This window comes from Dunckerocampus dactyliophorus, chromosome 2 (genome assembly GCF_027744805.1).
Source record: "Dunckerocampus dactyliophorus isolate RoL2022-P2 chromosome 2, RoL_Ddac_1.1, whole genome shotgun sequence".
Taxonomy (NCBI): domain Eukaryota; kingdom Metazoa; phylum Chordata; class Actinopteri; order Syngnathiformes; family Syngnathidae; genus Dunckerocampus; species Dunckerocampus dactyliophorus.
In genome coordinates, this window is record NC_072820.1 from 23,905,874 (window position 1) to 23,928,296 (window position 22,423).

At 39.3% G+C, this 22,423-nt stretch overlaps 1 protein-coding gene across 2 annotated transcripts in view; it reads left to right on the forward strand.

The window, feature by feature from the left end:
• Positions 1–22,423, forward strand: part of xrn1 (5'-3' exoribonuclease 1) — a 43,190-nt gene that overhangs the window by 18,190 nt on the left and 2,577 nt on the right. For both annotated transcript variants that reach the window (XM_054767052.1, XM_054767053.1), the window contains 22 exons: positions 1,471–1,566; positions 1,686–1,789; positions 2,495–2,629; positions 2,720–2,882; positions 5,785–5,898; positions 5,976–6,074; positions 7,643–7,758; positions 7,883–8,029; positions 8,106–8,195; positions 9,214–9,349; positions 9,443–9,499; positions 11,175–11,307; positions 13,475–13,544; positions 13,625–13,820; positions 13,888–13,959; positions 14,056–14,139; positions 17,630–17,725; positions 17,807–17,947; positions 19,177–19,306; positions 19,995–20,167; positions 20,582–20,695; positions 20,789–20,894. In XM_054767052.1, the coding sequence (XP_054623027.1) occupies positions 1,471–1,566; positions 1,686–1,789; positions 2,495–2,629; positions 2,720–2,882; positions 5,785–5,898; positions 5,976–6,074; positions 7,643–7,758; positions 7,883–8,029; positions 8,106–8,195; positions 9,214–9,349; positions 9,443–9,499; positions 11,175–11,307; positions 13,475–13,544; positions 13,625–13,820; positions 13,888–13,959; positions 14,056–14,139; positions 17,630–17,725; positions 17,807–17,947; positions 19,177–19,306; positions 19,995–20,167; positions 20,582–20,695; positions 20,789–20,894 (2,572 nt within the window). The remainder of the gene's footprint in view (positions 1–1,470; positions 1,567–1,685; positions 1,790–2,494; positions 2,630–2,719; positions 2,883–5,784; positions 5,899–5,975; positions 6,075–7,642; positions 7,759–7,882; positions 8,030–8,105; positions 8,196–9,213; positions 9,350–9,442; positions 9,500–11,174; positions 11,308–13,474; positions 13,545–13,624; positions 13,821–13,887; positions 13,960–14,055; positions 14,140–17,629; positions 17,726–17,806; positions 17,948–19,176; positions 19,307–19,994; positions 20,168–20,581; positions 20,696–20,788; positions 20,895–22,423) is intronic.

Consider the following 22,423-nt stretch of genomic DNA (forward strand, 5'->3'; position numbering starts at 1 on the left):
CTGTCGGTCGTGAGCTACTAGTCGATCTTTGGGACTTTGCCGGTCGATCGCAAGAACATAAAAAAAAAAAAGTGTTATCATATCAGTGCCCTCACCTCCCGGAGAGCGACTAACAGGCATGCATTTTGTCCACTGAACACGCCCGTACGCCTCGCCGCTATCCAGGCAGCAACCTGCGAGCCCCAGCAAGGAGCCCAGTCCCCAAAACCCGGCTGGAGGTACACTAGTGCACCGGCTCACCTCGTACACCGACTCAACCCCCGGCGCTAGCAAAAAGGTAGAGCGAGAGAGGTTTGGAGTGACAGTGCGCTGCAACAATGTGCTTGCACACACAACACTAATTATTGCATGTTAATAGGGCTCAAAGTTTGCCTTTGCTACCTCAGCGTTAAGGCGCAAATATAACTGCTTGTGCACACCCCAAAAAATTTTTGAGCCGCTACGACGCCGCTTGTTAAGGGCTGACTGTTCTAGCTCATTGACCAGCCCCTCTGTGCTCAATCTGCATCGCTCATCCACTACACTGAGCAAACAAGCCAAATAGTTATGGTTTGCTCATGAAACCGACGCCACAAAAGTAGGGGCGTAGGGGTGCCCAAAGTGCGGCTCAGGGGCCATATGCGGGCCGTGGCTCATTTGTCATTGCATCACTGCAAAACAAAATAAAATTTAAAAAAAACACAAAAATGATTTTAAAAAATACAGCAAAAGGCACAATGAGAAAAAGCTGAAATGTTGAAACCAACAACCAATAATAACACAAAGCATATATTGTGCGTGCGTGTGTGCGTGCGGGGGTGTGTGTGTGTCACACTTGTTTGGGGGTGGGGCTGGGGTGACCACTATCACTATAGCTGGATCTGCTTAGCACCCAGCAACTTTGTTCTCTGCCTGGAGGGAGTAAAAGTAAAACGTAGTCATCGGTGGTGGCTGTCACAAAGTCTGCCATGCATGATTTGTGTTCACAGACGCTCTCTCTATGCTGCTGTTGTTGACAGAAGTAGCGCCCGTTACTATGGACTCTGTGAAATCATATTACTATTTCAAAAAGTTGTAGCTTGAAAATGGTTAGAGATAAAGGCATACTGTAAATGACAAAAATAATCAGAATGACCCAAAATTTGTGATGGGAGTAAATGTACTCCTTTAATTTGCATATTATGATGTCACCAGGCTCAGAAATTGTCAGATCCCTGCGATACCCAACAAGCACAAGCTCATCAAAATGTCTGATCCACTCGTGATACTCTTCCTCATCTCTCAAGCAAATGATTATAAAGTAGTGGAAATGTGTTTGGTGGTACTTCCTATCAAATGATTATTGTGAATATAGAACACAGAACAATATAGACCATAGACTCAATTTATATACTGTACTCTACAGTATGTATACATAAAATATAGTTAATAAAATAAATAAAGAGCATTTTTTTTGTATTTATTCTCCCTCATGGCCTCACTCATTCTTAGTTTAATATGAAGAAGAGTGGGGTGGTGGTGTTCCAGCAGAGTAGCAGAGGTGAGAACATGATGTTGGACATCCTCCCTGGTGAGCAAAAAGAAATGGTAAGCTCCTTCTTTATCTTGCTTCATATACTACCAGTCAAACATTTGGATACACTTCCCTTCATTTATAGTATTTATAGTATGTACATCTTCACTGTGACATGTCCTACATCTTCTAGCTTTGCGATCATGTTGCTGAACAAGTACTGGGGAAGTCCGTGTTTGTCAACTGGCCACATCTGGAGGAAGCTCGCATCGTTGCTGTGTCAGATGGAGAAACCAAGTAAGGGGTAGTTGATATACATTAAATATCTGCAGATTCAGTGTTTTACATGCAGAAAATGGAACCAGTGTACAGTACATTAATCTCTTGTTTCTCGTTGTTAATTGGTTGCAAACCCCACCGCAGAGTAGGTTTCCTTATTTATAAATGGAATATTCTCATAGCTAGAGTATAGAAAACCTGTTTACGACCTTCTAAATAGTTTTTTTTTAACTAGACATGAAATAATTTTACTTCATTTAGCCATTTTTATGCTTGAAAATGCATAATTATGCTACTTTTTACCAATAATAGGCCCTAATCAACAACAAACAACATGATTTATTAATATATTTTTGAAAACCCGTGATAGAGTGAAGGCACAAAATTTGAAGAGCAAGGGATTACTGTAATCATTACTAATTAAAATGAACCCATAAGAAGCCATATACAGCTTTGAGCTTGACTTGAACTCAAGTCTTTAAAACATTTTGGAGTGGTTGTCATATGAGCTTTTTTTGTTATGAAACCTCATTTTAAATAATTAATTTAATAGGGTCAAATATTACGATTCACACATGTTCTATGTGTTCCACTTGCTCTTTTCTATATTCGCCATCATTTGACTTCAAGTACACATGACTCTGGCTTCTTTTGGGATAAACTGGGTTGAGACTGTACAAGACAGAATTTTATTGCAGTCAAATACTTTTTTCTGTTTGACAGGTTTTCTCTGCATGAGCCACAAGGTGACCAAAGAGTCTACGACAGACCGTCCACACCTCCACCCATCAAAGTCACTTTCCTCTCGGACAAGGAACAGCGGGAATGGGAGAAAGAAGTCCAAGGAATCACTGAACAGTAAGCATTCATTTTATTGCAGCTCCATTTTTTAACTTAGCATAAAACTTAATAATAAAATATACTGTATATATGTATTTTTTTGCATAGTTTTCTGAAGAGGAAAGGCATCATAGTGAATGAAACAGCAGTGGTTTTATACGGACAGCTGCTAACAGGAAGGAAATACATCCCTAAAGCCAGCGGTGTGGTGGAGCTGGAGAAACAGTGGGCAAAACAGGTCATTCCTTTTGCCTACCAGACTGTGGTCAAGGTACAGTACATTGAGAACACTTGCAGAATTGCATAAAAACTAAATTTAAAGTATTTCTTCTTTTACATTTTACAAGAATATGTATATTATTTTTGATGAGATTGGAGACTCCCTGAATGTTCTAAATTTGTGTTCTTGGTGTTGTTTTAAGCATATTAATGCTACTGGAAGAAGCTGTGCCACAGCAGATGTCTGCAGGAATGTAGCTCCATATCCCAAAGCTGACATGTCTTTGTCCTTTGTGGTGCACTCACACTAGGCCAATCCTACCATGCAGGGACCCACTTAAGACCAAAAGCACAGCGCAGTTTGCTGGTGTGAGCAAAGTCATACACATGAAAGCACAGCATACGTCTCCTCTTTTGGGACAATTGGAAGAGGTGGTCTAGGGCCCGGCATGATTCCATGCACATGCATGCAAGCACACAATGTAGCGAGTCCGAGGGGAGTGTCACGAGAAACCCAACTCACAAGACGAGACAATGCACAAGATTGGGCTCATGAGAAAAACTAAAACATTAGTGTCAATAAAAGTACTATGAAAAAATATGACCGGACAAACAGACTTTTTTTCTTAAACCAAGTCACAAAACAATGCAGGTGCGTTTTGAAATGTCTAACGCTCAGATATTATTCTAAAAAAATGTTGAGACCACTGTTATAATATATGATAATAATAATAATAATAATAATAATACAACTCACTGTTTTTCTCTTGTTTACTTTGTCTATTCCCGTCAGGACTGTCCTTTGATGTTTATAATTTGAAAAAAAAAGTATTCATAATAAAACAACATACATATAAATACATTTTCATACATTATACATTTAAAGACAAATCTATGTATTTTTATTAGGGCTGCCAAATTAGTAAAAAATTGAATCTGATAAGTCACAGTTTTAAAATTAATTAATCATGACTAATCACCTATTTGCAACTATGTTGGAAGTGTGCCAATTTTAATGTATTTAATGAAGACAAAGATAAATGACAGGACAGGATTATATATATTTGTATGTATTAACAGCTCCAAATGAACTGAATATGTCAACCAAGCTAAAAGATACCACACAAGTCTAAAAATCTATTTGTCTAACAGTAGTCTGTTTAATAGTAGCAGAACATTTGAATCACATTTTAAACCATGTTATTATGAGCAATAAGGGGTTGCGTTCAAAGACATCACGTAATTTAAGGTACATTTACTTGTTTTCAGTGTATTGTCCAGCATACTTAAATGTAGCAAATGGTACATCAGAATTATGAGTTACAAAGTGAGTGAGAATATCCACTTCATGTTTTTCTTTATCTTCCTGTTTATTTTTACACACACACACACACATACACACACACACACACACATGCATAATAAAGCCGTTTTTGTGATGTTCGGAGTGCCTCTGAATGCATGTCACGCTCTTGTAATGAGAATGAGTAAGTGTCGTTCCCAAGATGAACGATCTAAAGATGTGTGTGAGTTCGAGATACATACACTATATGGGGTTGGAATTGTACTGCTGCTGATGTGCTCAGCTCAGAATAAAGTTATAAAAGAGCGTTAGACTGTGTGGGGACGCTCCACTGTAATTCCGTCTTCTGTCATAACAGAGGCGTGCTTGTTGTGAATGTGTTAATGACACAAAAACATTTAACGTAATTAATGAAATAAATTAGTTACTGCAGTTAACGCGTTATTTTTGACAACCGTGGTTTTTATTAGTTATGAGTATCACCATTTTAGCTTTTTCTATTTACATTATGCCTTTTTGCTCAATTTTTGTACTTTTTCTTTATTTTATTGCTGCAATGAGCCACGTTCCACAGATGTTCCCTGCGCCACACTTTGGACACCCATGCATGTTTTGCCAGGAAGGCGTGGTGCAGAGAGGTGACAGAGGATTTTTTCCAAGCTCTACCTTCTTGGCTCCAAAAATCGAACTATTTTATAATATATATTATATATGTTATGTGTATTTTACTTAATTTTTAGGCTTAAAAATGCTTAATTTAGCCCAAAAAAAGCTTAAATTTGCATGTTTTTGACTACTAATAGGCCATATTCAACCAGAAAACAGCATGACTTATTGATGAGTGTATTTTTTTTAAAAACCGTGATAGCATAAAGCTGTAAAATGTGACGTGCAAAAAGGTGAGGGATTTCTGTAATAAAGACATGTCATTTAATTAGTGCAATCCCTCCTCTCACAAGTAATTTATGACAGCAACCACCTTCCACAAAATAATCAGACTGACTCTAAATAAGACTGGAATTAATGCACAAATTCAGATAAATCAGTATTTCCTATATATAATAATTTATTTCTGCTGGTGTGCCACAAATAGGTTTGGCACTACCTGTTTGCCCTCCCTCAAACACTTCTAACGCCTCTGGTCTGTTATGTAAATTCTGCAAATTTGACGATTACGTCTTTTCCCCATCCTCGCAATCCCCCATGCCACAACTGGAAATTACATTAATACAGCAGAATAGAAGTGAGGGTACAAATGAACGTGACGTAACATGAATGGTCAGTGTGAACGCGGGCCAGCAGGAGCCAGGAGAGGGAGAGGGAAATTGAACACAGGTCCGTCATGGTGTGAATGGTCAAGTACGGGTACGCCCCAAGGCTGCAAAGTAGTTGAGACTCAACAACTGCAACTTTTCCGGTTGCAGCCAATGAATGCACATTATTTTGCCTGAGTTGCTTGAAGACAGCATTTGTCAACATGGTCATCTGAATTTGTTGCGATTGATGGATTATTATTCCCATCCCTGGTGAACCTTGATAGTTCTTTATTGGTAACTAAGCATATAAATTGTAATTTTGCTCAAGCGTGAGATTCATGATGTCAACATTGTGATCATAATGTGATAATAAACCCTGTCCTCACTGTTTCTAGGACATCAAGGCCTTCTATTCATCTTTGACCAGCTTTAAGAGCTTGGAAGACCTCTTTCCTCCTCAAAGTACTGTATTCATGGTGGGGAACCCCTACTATGCTGCCGTGGGAGAGGTCTGCTTACTACAGCGTGCGTCACATCCAAATTGGTCACTAGATTGCCACCACACACATGCATTCCTTCTTTACAGGTGCAAGATTCCAGTGATGTCATCAAAGATGGCCGTGTACGTGTGGTTTTCAACGTGCCACATGAGCCCCAACTAGAAGTCTTAATCCAGAACCAGAATGTAAGACACAAACACATGCACACACAGTACAGTTAGAAATGGTCTGTTGTAAATAAGTGCAGAGACGTGTCTGAGACTTGTTTGCTGCAGAAGCATGATACAGAACTCATTACCATCTTCGGCAGGAGCAAGCACACCCTGTTCTTTGTAGCTATCTCTCACACACACACACACACACACACACACACACACACAAACACACACATGTAGTTTCATTATGAGTCACCTTCCTTTCTCCTGTGAGAGCCAGATCATACCAGTAAACCAACAAATAGCTAACAGGAAGTTCCTGATCATTGCAGCGTTTCCTCTAGGATTTCTTGAAGCTGTTGGTGGTGGGCTTCATGGGAGGCGGACTGCCGCTGTGTCATGCTTGTGCTGTCGCTGTGGTAGTAATTAAAAAATATATTTTTTTTATTTACTGTCAGCAATATTGTCAACATTAGGGTCGTTTTCATAGGCTTGAACAAGAAATGCTTTAACTTTAAATACCTTTCTCTCGGCTTTGTCTTCCTCTCCTTGTCTGTCAAGTGCCAACAGGGCAGACTGCAGATTACAATGCACATTTTTCAAATTAAAGTGTAGTGAAATGTTTTTATGATATTTGATATTTTATTTCAAACTAATTGTGGTCAATATGTAAAAAATAGGCTATGCATGTGTCTATATAGCACAGAGGTGCTCACACTTTTTCAGCCTGTGAGCTACTTTTAATATGACCATGTCCCAAAGATCTACCGCCTACTATAAACAGAGAGAATATATATATTTAGTATATTTACAAATATGAGTATTTATGTACATTGTACATGTATGTCAGGGGCGCAACAATCAAAATGATCTACCTGTTACTATAAAATATAGCATACACTACCGGTCAAAGGTTTTAGAACACCTCAGTTTCTCTGTAGGAAAAAACAAAAATTTTTAAGTGTTAAGATGGCCTGTCTTGCTTCCATTTTTAATTGCCTTTTTCTTGAGGTTGTGAGTATTCCAGAAAAGTTGGAACACCTGTAGGAATTAGTAGCAGTAAAACTGGACTCTTATGACTGATGTCATACGACATCTACAAAGTGATGGTTATGATGTAGGTGACAGTCGACCCACACTACCTTCGCGATCGCCGTAACGGGCACTCCTGATATCGCATATATGTTCATTCACTGAGTGTATTACTTAACATTGTTTTCACGTTAGAAATATATATATAAAATTTCTAAGGTGTGGCGGCTTTTATTTTACTGTGGCGCTGCGCAAAGATCCATTATGTCTACCGGGAACCCTGCATTGGGCTCATTGGCCTCCACAGAAGGCTTGTGAGGAAGAGGAATTCCGTTTCACTTTAGAGACTTCTTCTTTTCTACCTCTGGTGAGGTGGCTGACCATTCTCTTCAGCACTGGCATTGCAACTGCTTGTATTCAAACGTACTTTTCAACTCGGTTATTTCACAGTTGAAAGAATGAAAGAACCCGGGGGAGTTATGCCCTGCTAAAAGGGTGGGACAGAACAATAAAAATAGAGTTTGAAAGTTACTGTTTCTGAATATCCTGCCTTTTGTATTTTATAGAAATATTGTGTGAAGTACAGCCCTGGATATGTTGTGGCATCCCGTCTTGGCATGACGAGCTACCTTGTGTCCCGCTTTTCTGGAAGCATCTTCATTGGCAGAGGTTCTAAAAAGAAGTAAGTATTAAGTCTTTTCTCACAAACGCTTTCCTGAAGAAACGTTGATTGCTGCTAAATAAGTCTGCTTGTGCTATGTATTGCTCTTCATTGGCTCTCTTCTCTTTCTTCGTGGTGCTTTTAGCCCCTGTGGGGAGCAAAAAGCAAATGTTGGCCTCAACCTGAAGTTCAACAAGAAAAATGAGGAGGTTCCCGGATACACAAAGAGAACTGAGAAGGAATGGCTCTACTCTGCTGCCGTGGAGGACCTTTTGGCTGAATACTTGGACAGGTGAAGACAAAAAGAATGCTGTCATTTTTTTTAATTGGGTTTGAATCATTGACGTTTTATTTGTAATGGTTGACAGATTTTCAGAGGTGTTTGACACAGTTTCCAGAAACTCTCATGACGACATCTTCTATGAAGACGACATCTGGCCCGGAGAGGACCAGAATGGGTAAATGCATACCTGTGTGTTCAAACTTACTTATATTGACCAAAATACTCCAGCGTTTCCCCGAGGTTTACAGTGGCGTGTGGGAGACGTAATTGTCGATTTTTGCATGATTGACCATGATGTATTAGCAAAAAGTGAGTTTAAAAAACACGAAAAACAAAAATTGAAACAATGAGGCCAATTCCTTTATTTTTGCTGTAGATTGTAGACTCAAAACATTTGGGTTTGACATCAAACGATGAATATGAGACCAGAGAGTAACACTTCAGCTGGTATTTACATCTGATTCAGATGCAAAATGTAGACTATAGCAGCTTTTGTTTGAACCCACCGATTTTTCATGTGAGCAGAAGTATTGGAACATGTGGCTGACAGTAGGTCAGTCATTAACGTCACACCTTTCAAGCAACTGTAGACACCCAATTGTAGATGACAGCAAAATATTTGAGAAGAATAGGAAAAAAATACCTATAAGTCGTTTGCTTAACATACACCGATAAACAAAGATGTCATGCATGCATCAACAATCCATCAAATACGCTACTTATTCATGCACCAATAAGTCCACAATTGATTTTCACTGCCTTAAAACCAGATGTAAAGAAATGACTCCTTGCGAGTGTAGAAGGAAGTGTGGAGCAACAGATAGTTTGAAAGGTCAACTTCGGTGATTTTGGGAGAAGTCTTTCTTCTAAAGAGTGTATACATCCACTTCCTTCACATTCAGCTATTTATAATGATATGTGGCCTATGTATTCAGCTCAAAACCTTTACAATATCACCAAGAGTCCAACATCTGTGCAGCTGGTGGTAACGGAACAATGGCCACATTGGAGTATTTGCCCCCCAAGTGAAAACCGGAAGTTAGGCAGACCTAGGGTCACGTGGTTGTAACCCAGCAATCACATAATAAATAGTTCATTAATTTTTAGCCATGACTGCACCTAAATCATGCATGTTACCATCCATACTTTCACCGTGTTTAATTTCTTGGTCATTGTTAATGGATGATCCACAGGGCCGAAAAGGTAGCTGAAATCACTGCATGGTTGAAAAGTCACCCTGTCAGCTCCATCAGCAGGGCATCATGTGACTTGCAAGTGCTGGACACTGCTATCGTGGAGAAAATTGAGGAGGCTGTGGAGAAATCCAAGGTGATAAGACACCGAGCCTACTCATATACTATAAGTACACTGTGTTGGCCTTCCTTGAACACATTTTCTCTGCTTGTGTTCTCTCTCTCACAGGTGAAGAAGGGTATCAAGAAAGTTCGTGTCACTGTCAAGCCACATCTCCTCTTTAGGGTTAGTACTTTTTCTTTATACAGTATGAATGTGAAGTCTGCTTTGTCTGTTGTACATTTCCACCCACAATTTTCATATATTTGTCCTTTTGGGCCACATCAACAGGAGAGCTTTTATTTCTTCATGTGAAAATATTTCATTTTGTTAAACCATCCATTCAGATGCTTGGTCACAAAAGGTGCTATGATGGGTTTTATTTTTAATGTTGATGGCTAGTGGGATATTTGACAAAGTCACTTCTGCCTTTTTCCTTTGACTTTGTTCTCGCCAGCATGTACAGAGGTCAGAAGTTGACATACACTCATCACAGGCTTGAAAGATGAATGATTTATTTGAACGGTTCTTTCCCCAGGGTGGAATGATAATACAACATATGTCTTCAGTGGTTTTTAAAAACAAGAACTGGGTGCACAATTTTGAATTTATTATGGATTTTCACTAAAACTGCCAACTTCAACTCTTTTGGATTCTGTGATCTCTTCAAGGAATCATTTGGTTGAGAAAATATTGACTCCCGTTGCACAAAATCCTTGAAATTGCCACAAACAGAACGCTAGCAATGTGCGGATCGATACTGAAATACCGATACTTTGATACCAGCTCCTTCATGTTCTAAAGTCGATTCTGAAATCAAAATAGCGATACGTCAGCTATATTATTGTGTCCTGACGTATATTAGCTTGGCTATATTGTAAATCACCCCACTACCTCAATATACTTCAGGGTTTAAAGTAAATCAATAAATTACTATGATGTCTTGTATTCTTTATGCTATGATTTTAAATACTGCACACTACTTTTTTAAATTTTACCAGACACATTAGGTGAGTTTGCACATAGAATTGAATCGGCATCACCATTACCAGCCTAAATTTTTACCCAGTATCAGATCGTTTTAATTAAATCAAATTAAATCAATGGTATCTCACATCACTAGAGCACATACTGCTGCAATGTCTACTTTCGTAAACACGCGAAAATGCGAGCGATGTCGTGCTTTTGCGCATGCACGTCACTTTCCAGACGCTTTGCGTTCACATTAACAAGTCGCATTTGTTTGGAAATGTGAATGACCACATAAAAAATGAACGTTGCCTTTGTTAATGGCTAGAGATGTGTATGTGTACATGCAGTATGAAATATGTGAACATGGTCATAGTTCAAACTTGAAGGAAATTTGAACTGTGTTTCTGTCAGAAATTAAAGAAAAATAACTAGACATAAAATATCAGACACACAAGTCTTATCAATATAATATTACAATATCAACTTAACAACAATATCTTAGCAACTTAACAACAACATCAACTGGATAACAGAGCACATGTCCTGGGTAACAGAAGATTTTTGTTATTCAGGGAGAACAAAAAAAGCTATTAACAAGCCAAAATATAGCTAGCTAAAACATAACTCAGCCTTCATCACATCAGTGATAGATTTCACATAGGAAAGGCATTTTTTGATTTACCGTATACATAACCTTGAGCTGTGTGGAGTATTTTATGAAAATAAACTTACTATAGTGCCTTACTGGAATCCAATATCATTTTAATGAGCAAGATGGAATGTCTTTAAGGGCCGAAAATATGACATTCATTCTAATGAGTGTTTGGTAACTTGGATGTCTGTTTTTTTTGTTGTTGTTGTTGTTGTTTGTTTTTTTCTCCATGCATAGCCTTTGGAGCAGCAACAAGGGGTGGTCCCAGACCCTGATGCAGAGTATCGCCTGTTTGACCGAGTCATCAATGTCAGGGAGAGCTTCACTGTCCCGCTGGGTCTCAGAGGAACCATCATTGGCATTAAAGGAGGTGACATACAATTTAAAATTGCTTTATTTGATTTGTGGAGAGCAATTTAAAAATGTGCCCTTTTCAGTGGCACCTGGGTTAGTGTCATTAATTCGTTCCAGAAGGTCCGACAGTAACAGAATCCATTTTTCCCATTAGATGATTTAAAAGTTTTAAATACACCTATTAACATGAGACTGGATCATATGTTTGCTTTATGCAATTATTATTAAACATTCTGTTTTTGTTTTTTTTTTAAAACAGATCAACACAAAATGGAGCTCAACGTATTAAAAAACAAACACACTGTAGAAGTAGACAATAATAAGGTATACTGTTCATCACTCAAATCTCTTCAAGCAAATCTCACAAAATATAATAAAAAGTTTGCAAAAAACTCCCCCAACTAAGTGAAATGTTAGAAAAATAAATATTGACAACTTACCATTCAAAATACCCTTTTCTGTGCCCATTTCTGTGCAATATTTGTTCCTGCTTGTGGCACCACATCAACTGCCACATCGCTGTGTTTCCTCAAACTACGCTGTGCGCCGAGGGTCAAACAGAACTTGCACACGTTAATCGTGTGTCAAAAAATATAGTGCCATGAAAGGACATTTCTGTTAACACGTTAACTTTGACAGCCCTAATAGTTTTACATGTGGAAAACAATTCGAAATGCATACAATTAATTAAATAGATAAATGAACATTAAAGTTTACTTTTACCTTGATTCTTGATTCTTGACTTGACTGTCACCAAAGACACACTGTGGCACCGAGACACCACACTTCCTGTTTTGCAATGAGTTATTTCTTGAATTCAACCATCTCAATACTGCAACCAAAAATGGAGCCAAAGAAAGTTGCAAGTGTCCGCATTATGATAAAGAAGGTGAGAAACACTGTTGAATTCAAGAAATAAGTCTTGCTGCCACATTAAACCTTAAATGTTAATTTATTCCTCACTTTTGTCATTTACTGTTAATTCCGGTATATAAATCGCACCCACTAAATTTAGAGGGAAAAACATATTTGTAATGGAAGATTTTTACTCTCGAGTGTATGTGCGCAACATGTCTACATTCCGGTACAGTAGGTGGCGGTATGCAGCTAAACGTTGGTTGCGACCCGCCATAAACAAAAAGAAGAAGAAGACCACATCTACATCCGGGCGCCTATATTTCGGTCAGTTTTACAAGGCTGTATAGCAACTTTATAATCTTCAAGAGGACACGGCATTTTTTATGTTTTGTTTTGTATGTTTTTTGTATATGTATTTCTATTTATTGATATATAGTATACGTGAGCAGATATGACATACGCCTATGGCGCTACGTACATTGCGTAAGTTTTATTAGGGTCACTTGGGAAATTGCTGGATATTACACACTATTTCTGATGGAGTTAGCGCTCTGGATTTCATAAGAACCACAGTACAGTGGCACCTTTGTGGCCACCTTTGAGTCATCATAGTGCGTGGAGCCCTCCGGCAGATGCAGGTATGTGTCAACGTGATCGCTGGGAAAATTCCAATACGTCCCCTCTTTTTTTTTTTTTTTTTTTTTATTCAACATAATAGGCTTTGCAATCTTAGTGGTATATTTTTTTATTTTAGTATAATATTTTAGTATTGTTGTTGCTCACTGTAAACTGGAGTGTGTACATTTAAAGGTACAGGGTTCTTAGCAAACACCGAGAATGGTGGTTTCTCTGTGTTTTTTGGTTAATTCCTAAACTGTATTTGCCTGGAGATGTCACAAGATTAGAATTTAGCCAAATTTTTGCCGCACCGATGTATAAGCCGGAGGGTTCAAAGTCTGAGGAAAAAGTAGTGGCTTGAACACCGGAAATCACGGTACATGCATTTATAATTGTTTACTGCATGTAAACCTATAAAAATGTGTTTTGTGTTAACATTTTTGAGAGGCGATGTAGCTGACTCATGGCTTCTGTTGCCATTTTGTTAGTAATCTATGCTAACAAGGTCATTTTGTTATAAAAATACATTAAGAACACCGTTGGACTCAACCAGTGTATTAACACCACAAGATGCGCCATATTGTACACTAACCTGAAAATGTACGCAAACCGAGGCAAAATGTTGACGTTAACCTAAAATAACCCCAACCGGGGTTCCACTGTATCAGGATGAAGTCAGTAACTCACACGTGTGTTTGCTCTTTCAGCGGAGCGCGAGGATGAGGTTCTCTATGAAGTACTGTTTGATGAAGAATTTGCTGGAGGCCTTAACATCAGGTATTCAGAGCCACATCAGCAGCGTTAGAGATGCAGTCAACATAGAACATCTAAGACAGAAATATATGTCATCTCCTCAGGTGCACATCACCTCGTTGTTACCGCCTCCCGCCATGTGCTCTGATCAACCTCTCCCACGGTGGCCGAATGGATCCCACGTCCCACAAACTGACCGCCATTGTCAAACCTCAGCCCGCCGCTGCCGCCAACTTCAACTCACACCATCACCTGGGCAACCTCAACCACTCACCGCGGTCACCCTTTATAGCTACACAAGTAAGAGATATTATGGTCTTTCCATTGATTTAGTAATAAGAATATGTCCATTCAACCTTATATTCAGCATAACAGACACAGTGGGGTCAAAGGCAACAGCTCTACGTCCAAGGCACCCTTCCAGAAACAACAGACCAAGGTGAACTTTTTGCCCTGATTTTGCATTAATGCAGTATACAAAGAAGACTGTGTGCGCACACATTTTACATGGGCTTTACTTTTTCTCCACGTGCAGAGTAAAGAGGCGTACACAAATGTGTGGCAGTCTCTGCAGAAGTCTGCCCCTCCTCATCAACCTCCTGCTCACTGGCAAAATAATGTAAGTTTTCTATTCTTAGTTACATTATGGGACTATTCACATTTTCAAGTGGATGCTGTGGGTTATTGTATTACCCTCTACAACAGTGGTTCCCAAACTTGAATTGATTTTTTGGAAAAGGAAGCATGTCCCTTCATGAATGTATGCACACATACCAGGACATGTGCCAGGCCGGCTATATCTGTTGACTCATGTCATTGATGCACCACGAAATAGCGTTGTTTGACCAAAGCATGATCTGTATAGTTTTTCTGGCTCAAAAAAAATCCCATGTCTTATTTTTTAAATGAGCGTGCTTGCTTTGTAAATGTCTGAGCAACAGTGAAGGTTTCATTAAGTCGAGGGAAGGACTTTTGCACAATGCCCACCAGTACAGTGGTTAACATGGCTGACCGACAAACAGCCACAGGTGTCAATCATGGAGATTCATGTACTGTACGTCGATGCGACAACAGGGAGACTTGCTGTGTAACGAATTTCCTCACAGATAGAGGGGAGCCTTCACATTTGTGGCAATGGAGGAAAGACCCCCCACTGCATTTCTAGTTTTTATTCACATACCCTGTTTGACAATCAACTAAAACCATGAAAGCTGTGGACTTTTAACTATTGTAGCGGAACAGATGTCCACATTCCCTGCAACATGTAGACAGCATGCAACTGCAAGTCATGTTAAAGGTAGGGCTTTATCACAGTTTTCAAACTAATTAATCACGGTTAATCACCATTTGCAACTATGTATGAAATATGCCAATTTTTTAAATGTATTTTATTAATGGTAAATGACAGGACAAAATCTATTTGCCTAACACTATTCTCTTTAATGGTAGCAGAACTTTTGAATCACACCTTAACTGTGCTTTTATGAGCTATGAGGTGTTCGAAGACATCACGTGATTTATTTAAGTTGAATTCAGATGTTTTCAGTTTTGAGTCTTTCTGTTTATTTATTCCACACATACCATACATGCATAATAATAATACACTAAGTCCCCAACTAACGAACACAATTGGTTCCAGACGACCGTTCTTAAGTCGAAACAAAATTAATATTACCAGTGATATAGATACTACATGTACGTGTATACATATACAGTATATGTGTATGTATGTAAATATGAGTTTGGATGCAGTAGTAATATTAAACGAGGATAATTAATTTAAAAAAACAATAATAATGATATAATAATACGTAATGATAAATGTTGTTTACCTTTGAAGAGGAGTGGTCGAGCATACGTCGTTGTGGTGGAGGAGGAGGAGATATTGGGGAAAAAAATGACAAATGGTCGTCATTGTTAGACTCTTCTAAAAGAGGTAGTGTTCTGTAGGTGGTGTATAATTAAGCAGGCCTATTAACTCTTCATAAACTTTAATCACACGCTCGTCCGGGTTGTATCATCCAGCTAAAACCTAGCTTTCCTAGCTTTACCGGAAGCTTTCTCTGCCCAGTCTGTTGGTCTCATTAGCTCTAAGGCTGCAGTCCCATTAGCAGTGTCACAGTGCCCTTTACTGGTCAAGCATGTACAGTAGCAGTATACATACTGATTCCTAAGCACTACAAGGCAAAATAAAATAAAATATAAACCAGTCGGCTTGTGTTCGTATCGGCGGGTGTTCGTAAGTTGGGGACCTAGTGTAATATGAAAAAAAAATGTGGTGGTATCCGGAGTTGGTCGTGTTCAGGAATGCACCTTACGGTAGTTTGGTGAGAATCAGAGAGTGGTTGAAGGATGGACAAAGAGACATGTTTGCGAGTTAGAGATACATATACAGTAATCCCTCGTTTATCACGGTTAATTGTTTCCACACCCGACAGTGATAAGTGAATTTCCTTGTTCATATAATTTCCTTAACATAGGATTCATTATATACAGTATAAATCAAATATTTTTGTAGTGAGACTTTAGGTAACATGTTTGTGACCTTCTAAATATGTTTTTAATAATATTAGAGCCTTGTAGACATGAAATAACACCCCTTTACACTCATATTACTCAATGTAGTAGACATAGTACGAATAAGAGAAAATAAGATGTTTAAGACTTAAATAAGACTCGTGTGCATTGCTAAATGTGTTCCGATGCTAGGGGAGGCAGACAGGAAGTGACGTCGGAAGTTCAGAATTTAGTTTTAGCTTGGCTTAGCCCCTGTTTTGCAGGGTTGTGAGATAATTCAACCTGCAATAAAAGCTTTTTGTGCCAGAAATCAGGTCTGGTGCTTGTGTGCTCAACCGACATTACAGCAGTGCTTCTCAAATAGTGGGGCGGGCCCCCCTGGAGAGGTGAAAACATTTCTGTCCCCTGGGCGGGCATGACAGAAAATAATTGAGAACCACTGCATTACGGTCACATGACTGACACCTAGTAACCGGTGTGGAATACTACATATGATTACGTCTTTGAACGCATTTGTATTTCAGTTTAGCAATTTTTGTGCTTGAAAATGCACAAAATTTAGGCAAAAAACATTTTGTGACTAATAATAGGACGTTTTCAACCACAAAACGGCATGCTTTATTAATTAATATAATTTTAAAAAACACGATACTGAAGCCGTGAAATTCAAAGCGCAAAGTGGCAAGGGAAAACTCTATGATGTTGGAATTGCACTGCTGTTAATGTGTTCAGGTCAGAATAAAGTTGCAAAAGAGTGTTAGACTCTGTGCAGACGCTACACTGTGCCTCCGTCTGCCATCATAACAGAGAGGTGTGGCTTGCCATGATGCATATGCTTTAATTATGCAAAACATTTTAATGCAATCTATTAAACAAATTAGTTAGCGCGTTATGTTTGATAGCCCATTGTATCTCTTTGGGACAACCTATTTGTGCATACATACTGTACACAGTGTTCCCTCATTTATTGTGGGGGGTAGGTTCCCAAAATAGCCTGCAATAAGTGAAATGCGCAACTAGTAGCCAACTTTATTTGTTTGCAATGTTTATATATGTTTTAAGGCTGTAAAAGCCCTCAATACACTTCATACACTTTTCTTAGACAGGCATTAACATTTTCTCACATTTCTCTCATGCATGTACTGTATGTATGCTGAGTCAGGCCCGATTTGTTTTTAAATCTTTTCCTGTTTTAAAAGCTAAATAAATAAAGCTCTCTTGTTTAAACACTCTCAAAGTTAAAATTTCGTTTGAATTTTAATGATCCATGTCTTGGACACAAGAAATCATTAAGTGACTCACCGTATTCACTCCTCTGACGTTCCTCGTCCCGGCGCCGTTCAGCTGTAGCATTTTTGCATACACATTAAAACATATTACTCCTGTTGTAGTATTTTACTTCTCCTCGCTGTCCTCCATAAACCGAAGATTAATTTACAGTATGCCATAATGGCACCCTATTGGTCATACAACTGTGATCGCTAGCAAACAGGAAACATGGCAGTGCTGCACGAAGGAACCGCAATGTAGGGAGGGAACACTGTATATACAAAGTACAATGCGTTCATGCTATATTTGTGTGTATTTTGCAGGCCTCCATTACTCCCATCAGATTGTTGAAGAAAAATGAAGATGCCATCTCCCTTTTACCTCAGCAGAACACAGTCAACAAGATACACAGTTCTAAAGTGGGTCAGACACACTTGACTTTTTAGTGTCCAGGTGTTCTGCAAACTATTAGGTTTCTGAACATGTTATGTGTTTCTTAGACATCAGCGGAGTTTGAGGACCTCATAGCCAGCTTAAAGATCTCGAAGGAGAGGCAGGAGACTCCAAACCTTCCGTCTACCCCTGCACAAACTTCTACCACTCAATCAGATGGGCCATTGTCTCCACAGTCCTTTGCCATGGTGAGTGGTGGTCCCTCATCTAGACTATATTTTTATTTTGTTGTTTTATTCTGGAAATATCATAAATGTAATCTACAACTCTGGGCGGCCATAATTTATCTGTTTTGTTTTTCTCTTCTTGAAACAGAACAGCCTGTTTGTGTTTACAATAAATACATGTCTTCATAATCAGATATTTTTTGTACGGAACATTTGTTTCGGTGCTCAGGCGTACCGATTTCCCACACAGTACACATTAGGTGAGGGGCAGGAAGTGTTTATGGCATCTCCTCGGTAAATAAGTCTCCAGTTTGGGAACACTTGGCCTTCCCAGTGACCTTCCCGGTGAAATACTTAAACAAAGACAAGAGAATAAAATGAAGCAGTAAGCATCGGCACCGATTTCCTTAATTTTGGGGTATCGGTGATCAGCTGATCCTTACATATGAAAGCAATCTTCTCCACCTATCTTATTTACCTTCACAAAGGGTTGAAAGTCAGCCACAGCCACCTTTTGCTCTGCCAGACTGACAGCTAGCAATCGAGCCTAAAGCTAAAGCTAGCAGGATCAAAGAGCCAGGAAGCGGCCCACTATTAGCGCTTATGAGCAGTGAAAAGAGCAAAATTACTGTAACCAAGGGTTTTAGGATGCCCGCTGATGTTGTGGAAGTTTGGTGTAAATAAAGGAAGGGGGCCACAGCTGCAGGAGGCACATTCAGTCGTGTACACAGCTCGTCTCTTTAGCAACAGTCAAGAGACCTTCTCAACACACAAGCGTTGTAGCAATGTTGGCCTTTCAGGTGGCTCGTAAAGTTTGATGTGTTGAAGCTTGTTGTTTTTTCCCTCATTGTGGAATGTTTGCAGAATATTTGGAGCATTTAGCGACATGTCTTCCTCTGAAACAGTGAGAAGTTCCACACGACCAACGCTATGTTTCTTGATGATCAAATGAGCTCAGGGGAAGTTACCACAGGCATTTTCCAGCACGTCACATAAAAGAAGCACTTGATTTGTTCACGCTAACACACACTACAGCACCGTTCGGGTAATCGGTAAACCTCCTTGGTTATTGGAACACTGGTTTTGATGTTATCGGATTTATTGGTATGACGTCATAATTCCTCATGTCTGCCCCATACATGGTGATGATAGCGTATCGTTACACCCCTACTTGGCACCAGTGAAAGTTTTACTGTTCAACAGGCTCGCATAATTGACTAAGATCATGTTTCAACTCTCTGTTGTTGTAGAAGGGCACTAGGGTGTTGAAGGAGATGCTGAAGATTGACAGCACTGGATCAGGAAGCACTTGCCCTCAAGAGGCAGGCACACTCTGCGAAGGCCAGAAGCAAAACATAAGGAGAAAGTCTAAAAAACTAGGTACTGTATTTTTATTACCCCACTTGATATGACATAACTGTTTAATCATCGTTACCTTAAAATCCTTTTCATACTGTAGTAAAAATGTAACTTCATAATACCGTAAAGCACCGTGTATAAACCGCACTTTTTTTCAACTGGTAAGAAGCAAAAAAAACGGGGTGCGGTTTATACACGATGACAGGTCTGTGACCAGACGCAGAAATTGACTACAAGCCCATTTTAGAATAGTCCTCTGTGGGTCAGACAGTTGCTTTGACTTTAGCGCCCTCTGCTGTACAGTTGCTGAAAATGCTTGCGTATGCAATTGTGTATCAAAACATCTCTGAAAATTGCAAATTTCTTTATTTTGATTTTTTTATTACTATTATTATTAATCTGTGCTTAGGCATAATATTAAAGATCCAGATGCCGAAGTTCAGATTTCTCCTTTATTCTTCTTTTTGAAATTGATTAGTACCTTTACGCATGTTGATTTGAAATGAAAGAGTTGGCAAGCATTTATGAACTAAAAAAAAAATTTTCCCCGCCATGAGCCTGGAAATGGGTGTGCGGTTAATACACGGGTGCGGTTTATACACAGTGCTTTATGGTACATAAAAACAGGTGCATGCTGTTTTAGACCACCGCTACATGTCAAGTTGACAAATGTACAATTTAGTGGAACCTGCGTTTTTTTTTCTTTCAGCGGCAATGATGAACATTCCCCATGGAGATCCAGCTGAATCATCTCCTCATGTGCCTGTCACCTCCGTAAACCAGCCCAACACTCTCATGGCCAGTAAAGTCTCAGAGCTGGCCTGTGTGTGTGTCGCTTTAGACATGGCGCCACCAGAGTTCAGCTTTATGCGCAACAGACAGGTAACAGTGCAACATGTTGCTCATACTTGGAAAAGCTCTTGCATCATTTAGTGCGCAAACACGCCTTAGAACCAGAAATGTACTCAGCCACCCCAACATGTCTCTAGTTTGAAAATCAGATGCTCGTCCACTGACAGCCAGCCTTTGCCTCTGCAATAAATACGCATAATATAAATTGTGTTTTTTTTTATCTCTTACTGTACCCAAAATGAACCCAACCGTCACCTTAAAACGGAAGTATGTACCGAATCATTATCATGGTGTACAGGTTACACCCTTACTAATATATAATGTGGAGATGGGAAGTGGGATACATTGTGGTCATCTAGGGCTCTGTGTTTGTAGTTGTCAGCTGTTGTATTAGATTGCAAGTGTATGATGTGTGTGTTTACACGTGTGCGTGTGTGTGCACAGGGTGTGGTGTTGTGTCAAGTCAAGCTGTCCAACGGTTTGATTGTTCACGGCCCGCAGTGTCAATCAGAAAACGACGCCAAGGAAAAAGCTGCCTTCTTTGCTGTACAAAGACTGGTATCACACTCCTTTTTTTTGAGTGTGTGCGTGTGTAGAGCTTTTATATGTTGCAAATGAGAAGTAATGTAGTGGAACCTTTTATGCTTTTAGAATTCACTGGGGTCAGGCTTCCCTCTTCAAACGCCTCAGTACCGTGGAGTTGGACACATGCAAGCTCCGCCCATCAGAGCAATGCCTCCTGTCTTCAACCAGCCAGGTCAGGAACTGAATCCTCACACAGGTCTTCTTATTAAGCGCATGTCCACATACACATTCCTATGAAGACACTTAGAAGCAGTTAAAAGGAGGAAAGATGATGATCAATGCTGTTTGAATCAGCTCCCTCACCAAGAAAGTTGGAGCATATCCCTTGGAGCCGTCCGTCATGTTTTGAAAGACTTCAGGCTTCAGACAAAGCAATCATTCCACTAGATTTGCATTAGCCCCACCCACTGACTTTGGGTGACTTTGACAAATCAAATAAATTCATGAAGCGCTGCAACAGAGGTCCATGAAATAATTAAGTAAACAATTATGTTTTTACATTAAATGAAGTGGTATTTTAATTAATTTATGGCACATATAATAACATATTTAGGTATTTAAAACCAGTTTTAATAAATTAATGACACATTTAAGTAGGCCTGTCACGACAAATTTTGCTGGACGATAATTGTCCTACAATTTATTGTCGATAATCGATGTTCTTGACAATGTTTTTTGAGACCATTTTATCATTAATTATATGGCATAATGATGTGAGTACATCATATCAAAAGCAATAAACTTTTTCAAGAGTATTTAACATTGTAATTGGAATGTCAAGAACTTTTTAATAAAATTGCAGACGCTCTTGTAATAGCATTATTAATGTAAGCTATTACACCTTATTGTATTTCCACTGTTAGACAGGATGTGCGCCTCTCTTATTGTGAAGGCCGGAAACGTGATGAAAATGTGTTTTGACTATGACTAATTGAGATAGCTATCGAGTGCCTCCTTGAAGCCGTGGCTGTCCCTATTTCACACACAACTTGCACAAAGTCAGCAGCCAACCTAAAATGCTGGGTTACATCAACAAGCACTAAAGCACAACTCACAGCCAGAGTGGCACACACACACACTAAGCTAACCCGGCTAGCTTATACTGGCTATTGTTATACATGCGCTCATGCTCACTTTCAGTGGCTAGTAAGAATATTAAAGTTTTTTCGCAGACTTAGCAGATGTTTCCAGTTGCCACCTCAACATGTTTAGTTCAAGGGAGGGCTGGTTAGTGTTTGTGAGGATATGCCGCTGTGAATGAGTGGTCCGCTGTGGAAATATTTCCACACACTCTTCCCGAGTGAGCTCACCGCACCATGGGAGAGCAGAACGGGCACAATGAGGGGGAAATACTGCTGTTGCTACGGAGCAGAATATCCAATGTCCAACATGAAAGTAACTTCACCAACGTGCAGAGTAAATCCTTTATCATCCTGCCGCGCATGCACATATTTATTTCATTAATGGATGACACATTTAATAACACATTTATGTATTTAATTCCAATTTTATTTAATTATTGACGCATTTAAGTAATTATCCGTCATCATGGAGGACTGTTGGTGCAGCCTTAACAACACCAAGCATGTTTACACCAACAAGGACACACACTAAAGCGCCACAAGATGACATAAGTTGATATTTTATATATAATAAAACACTACCTGTTTAATAAGTGTCAGTTTTTCCCCCACTGCTCCC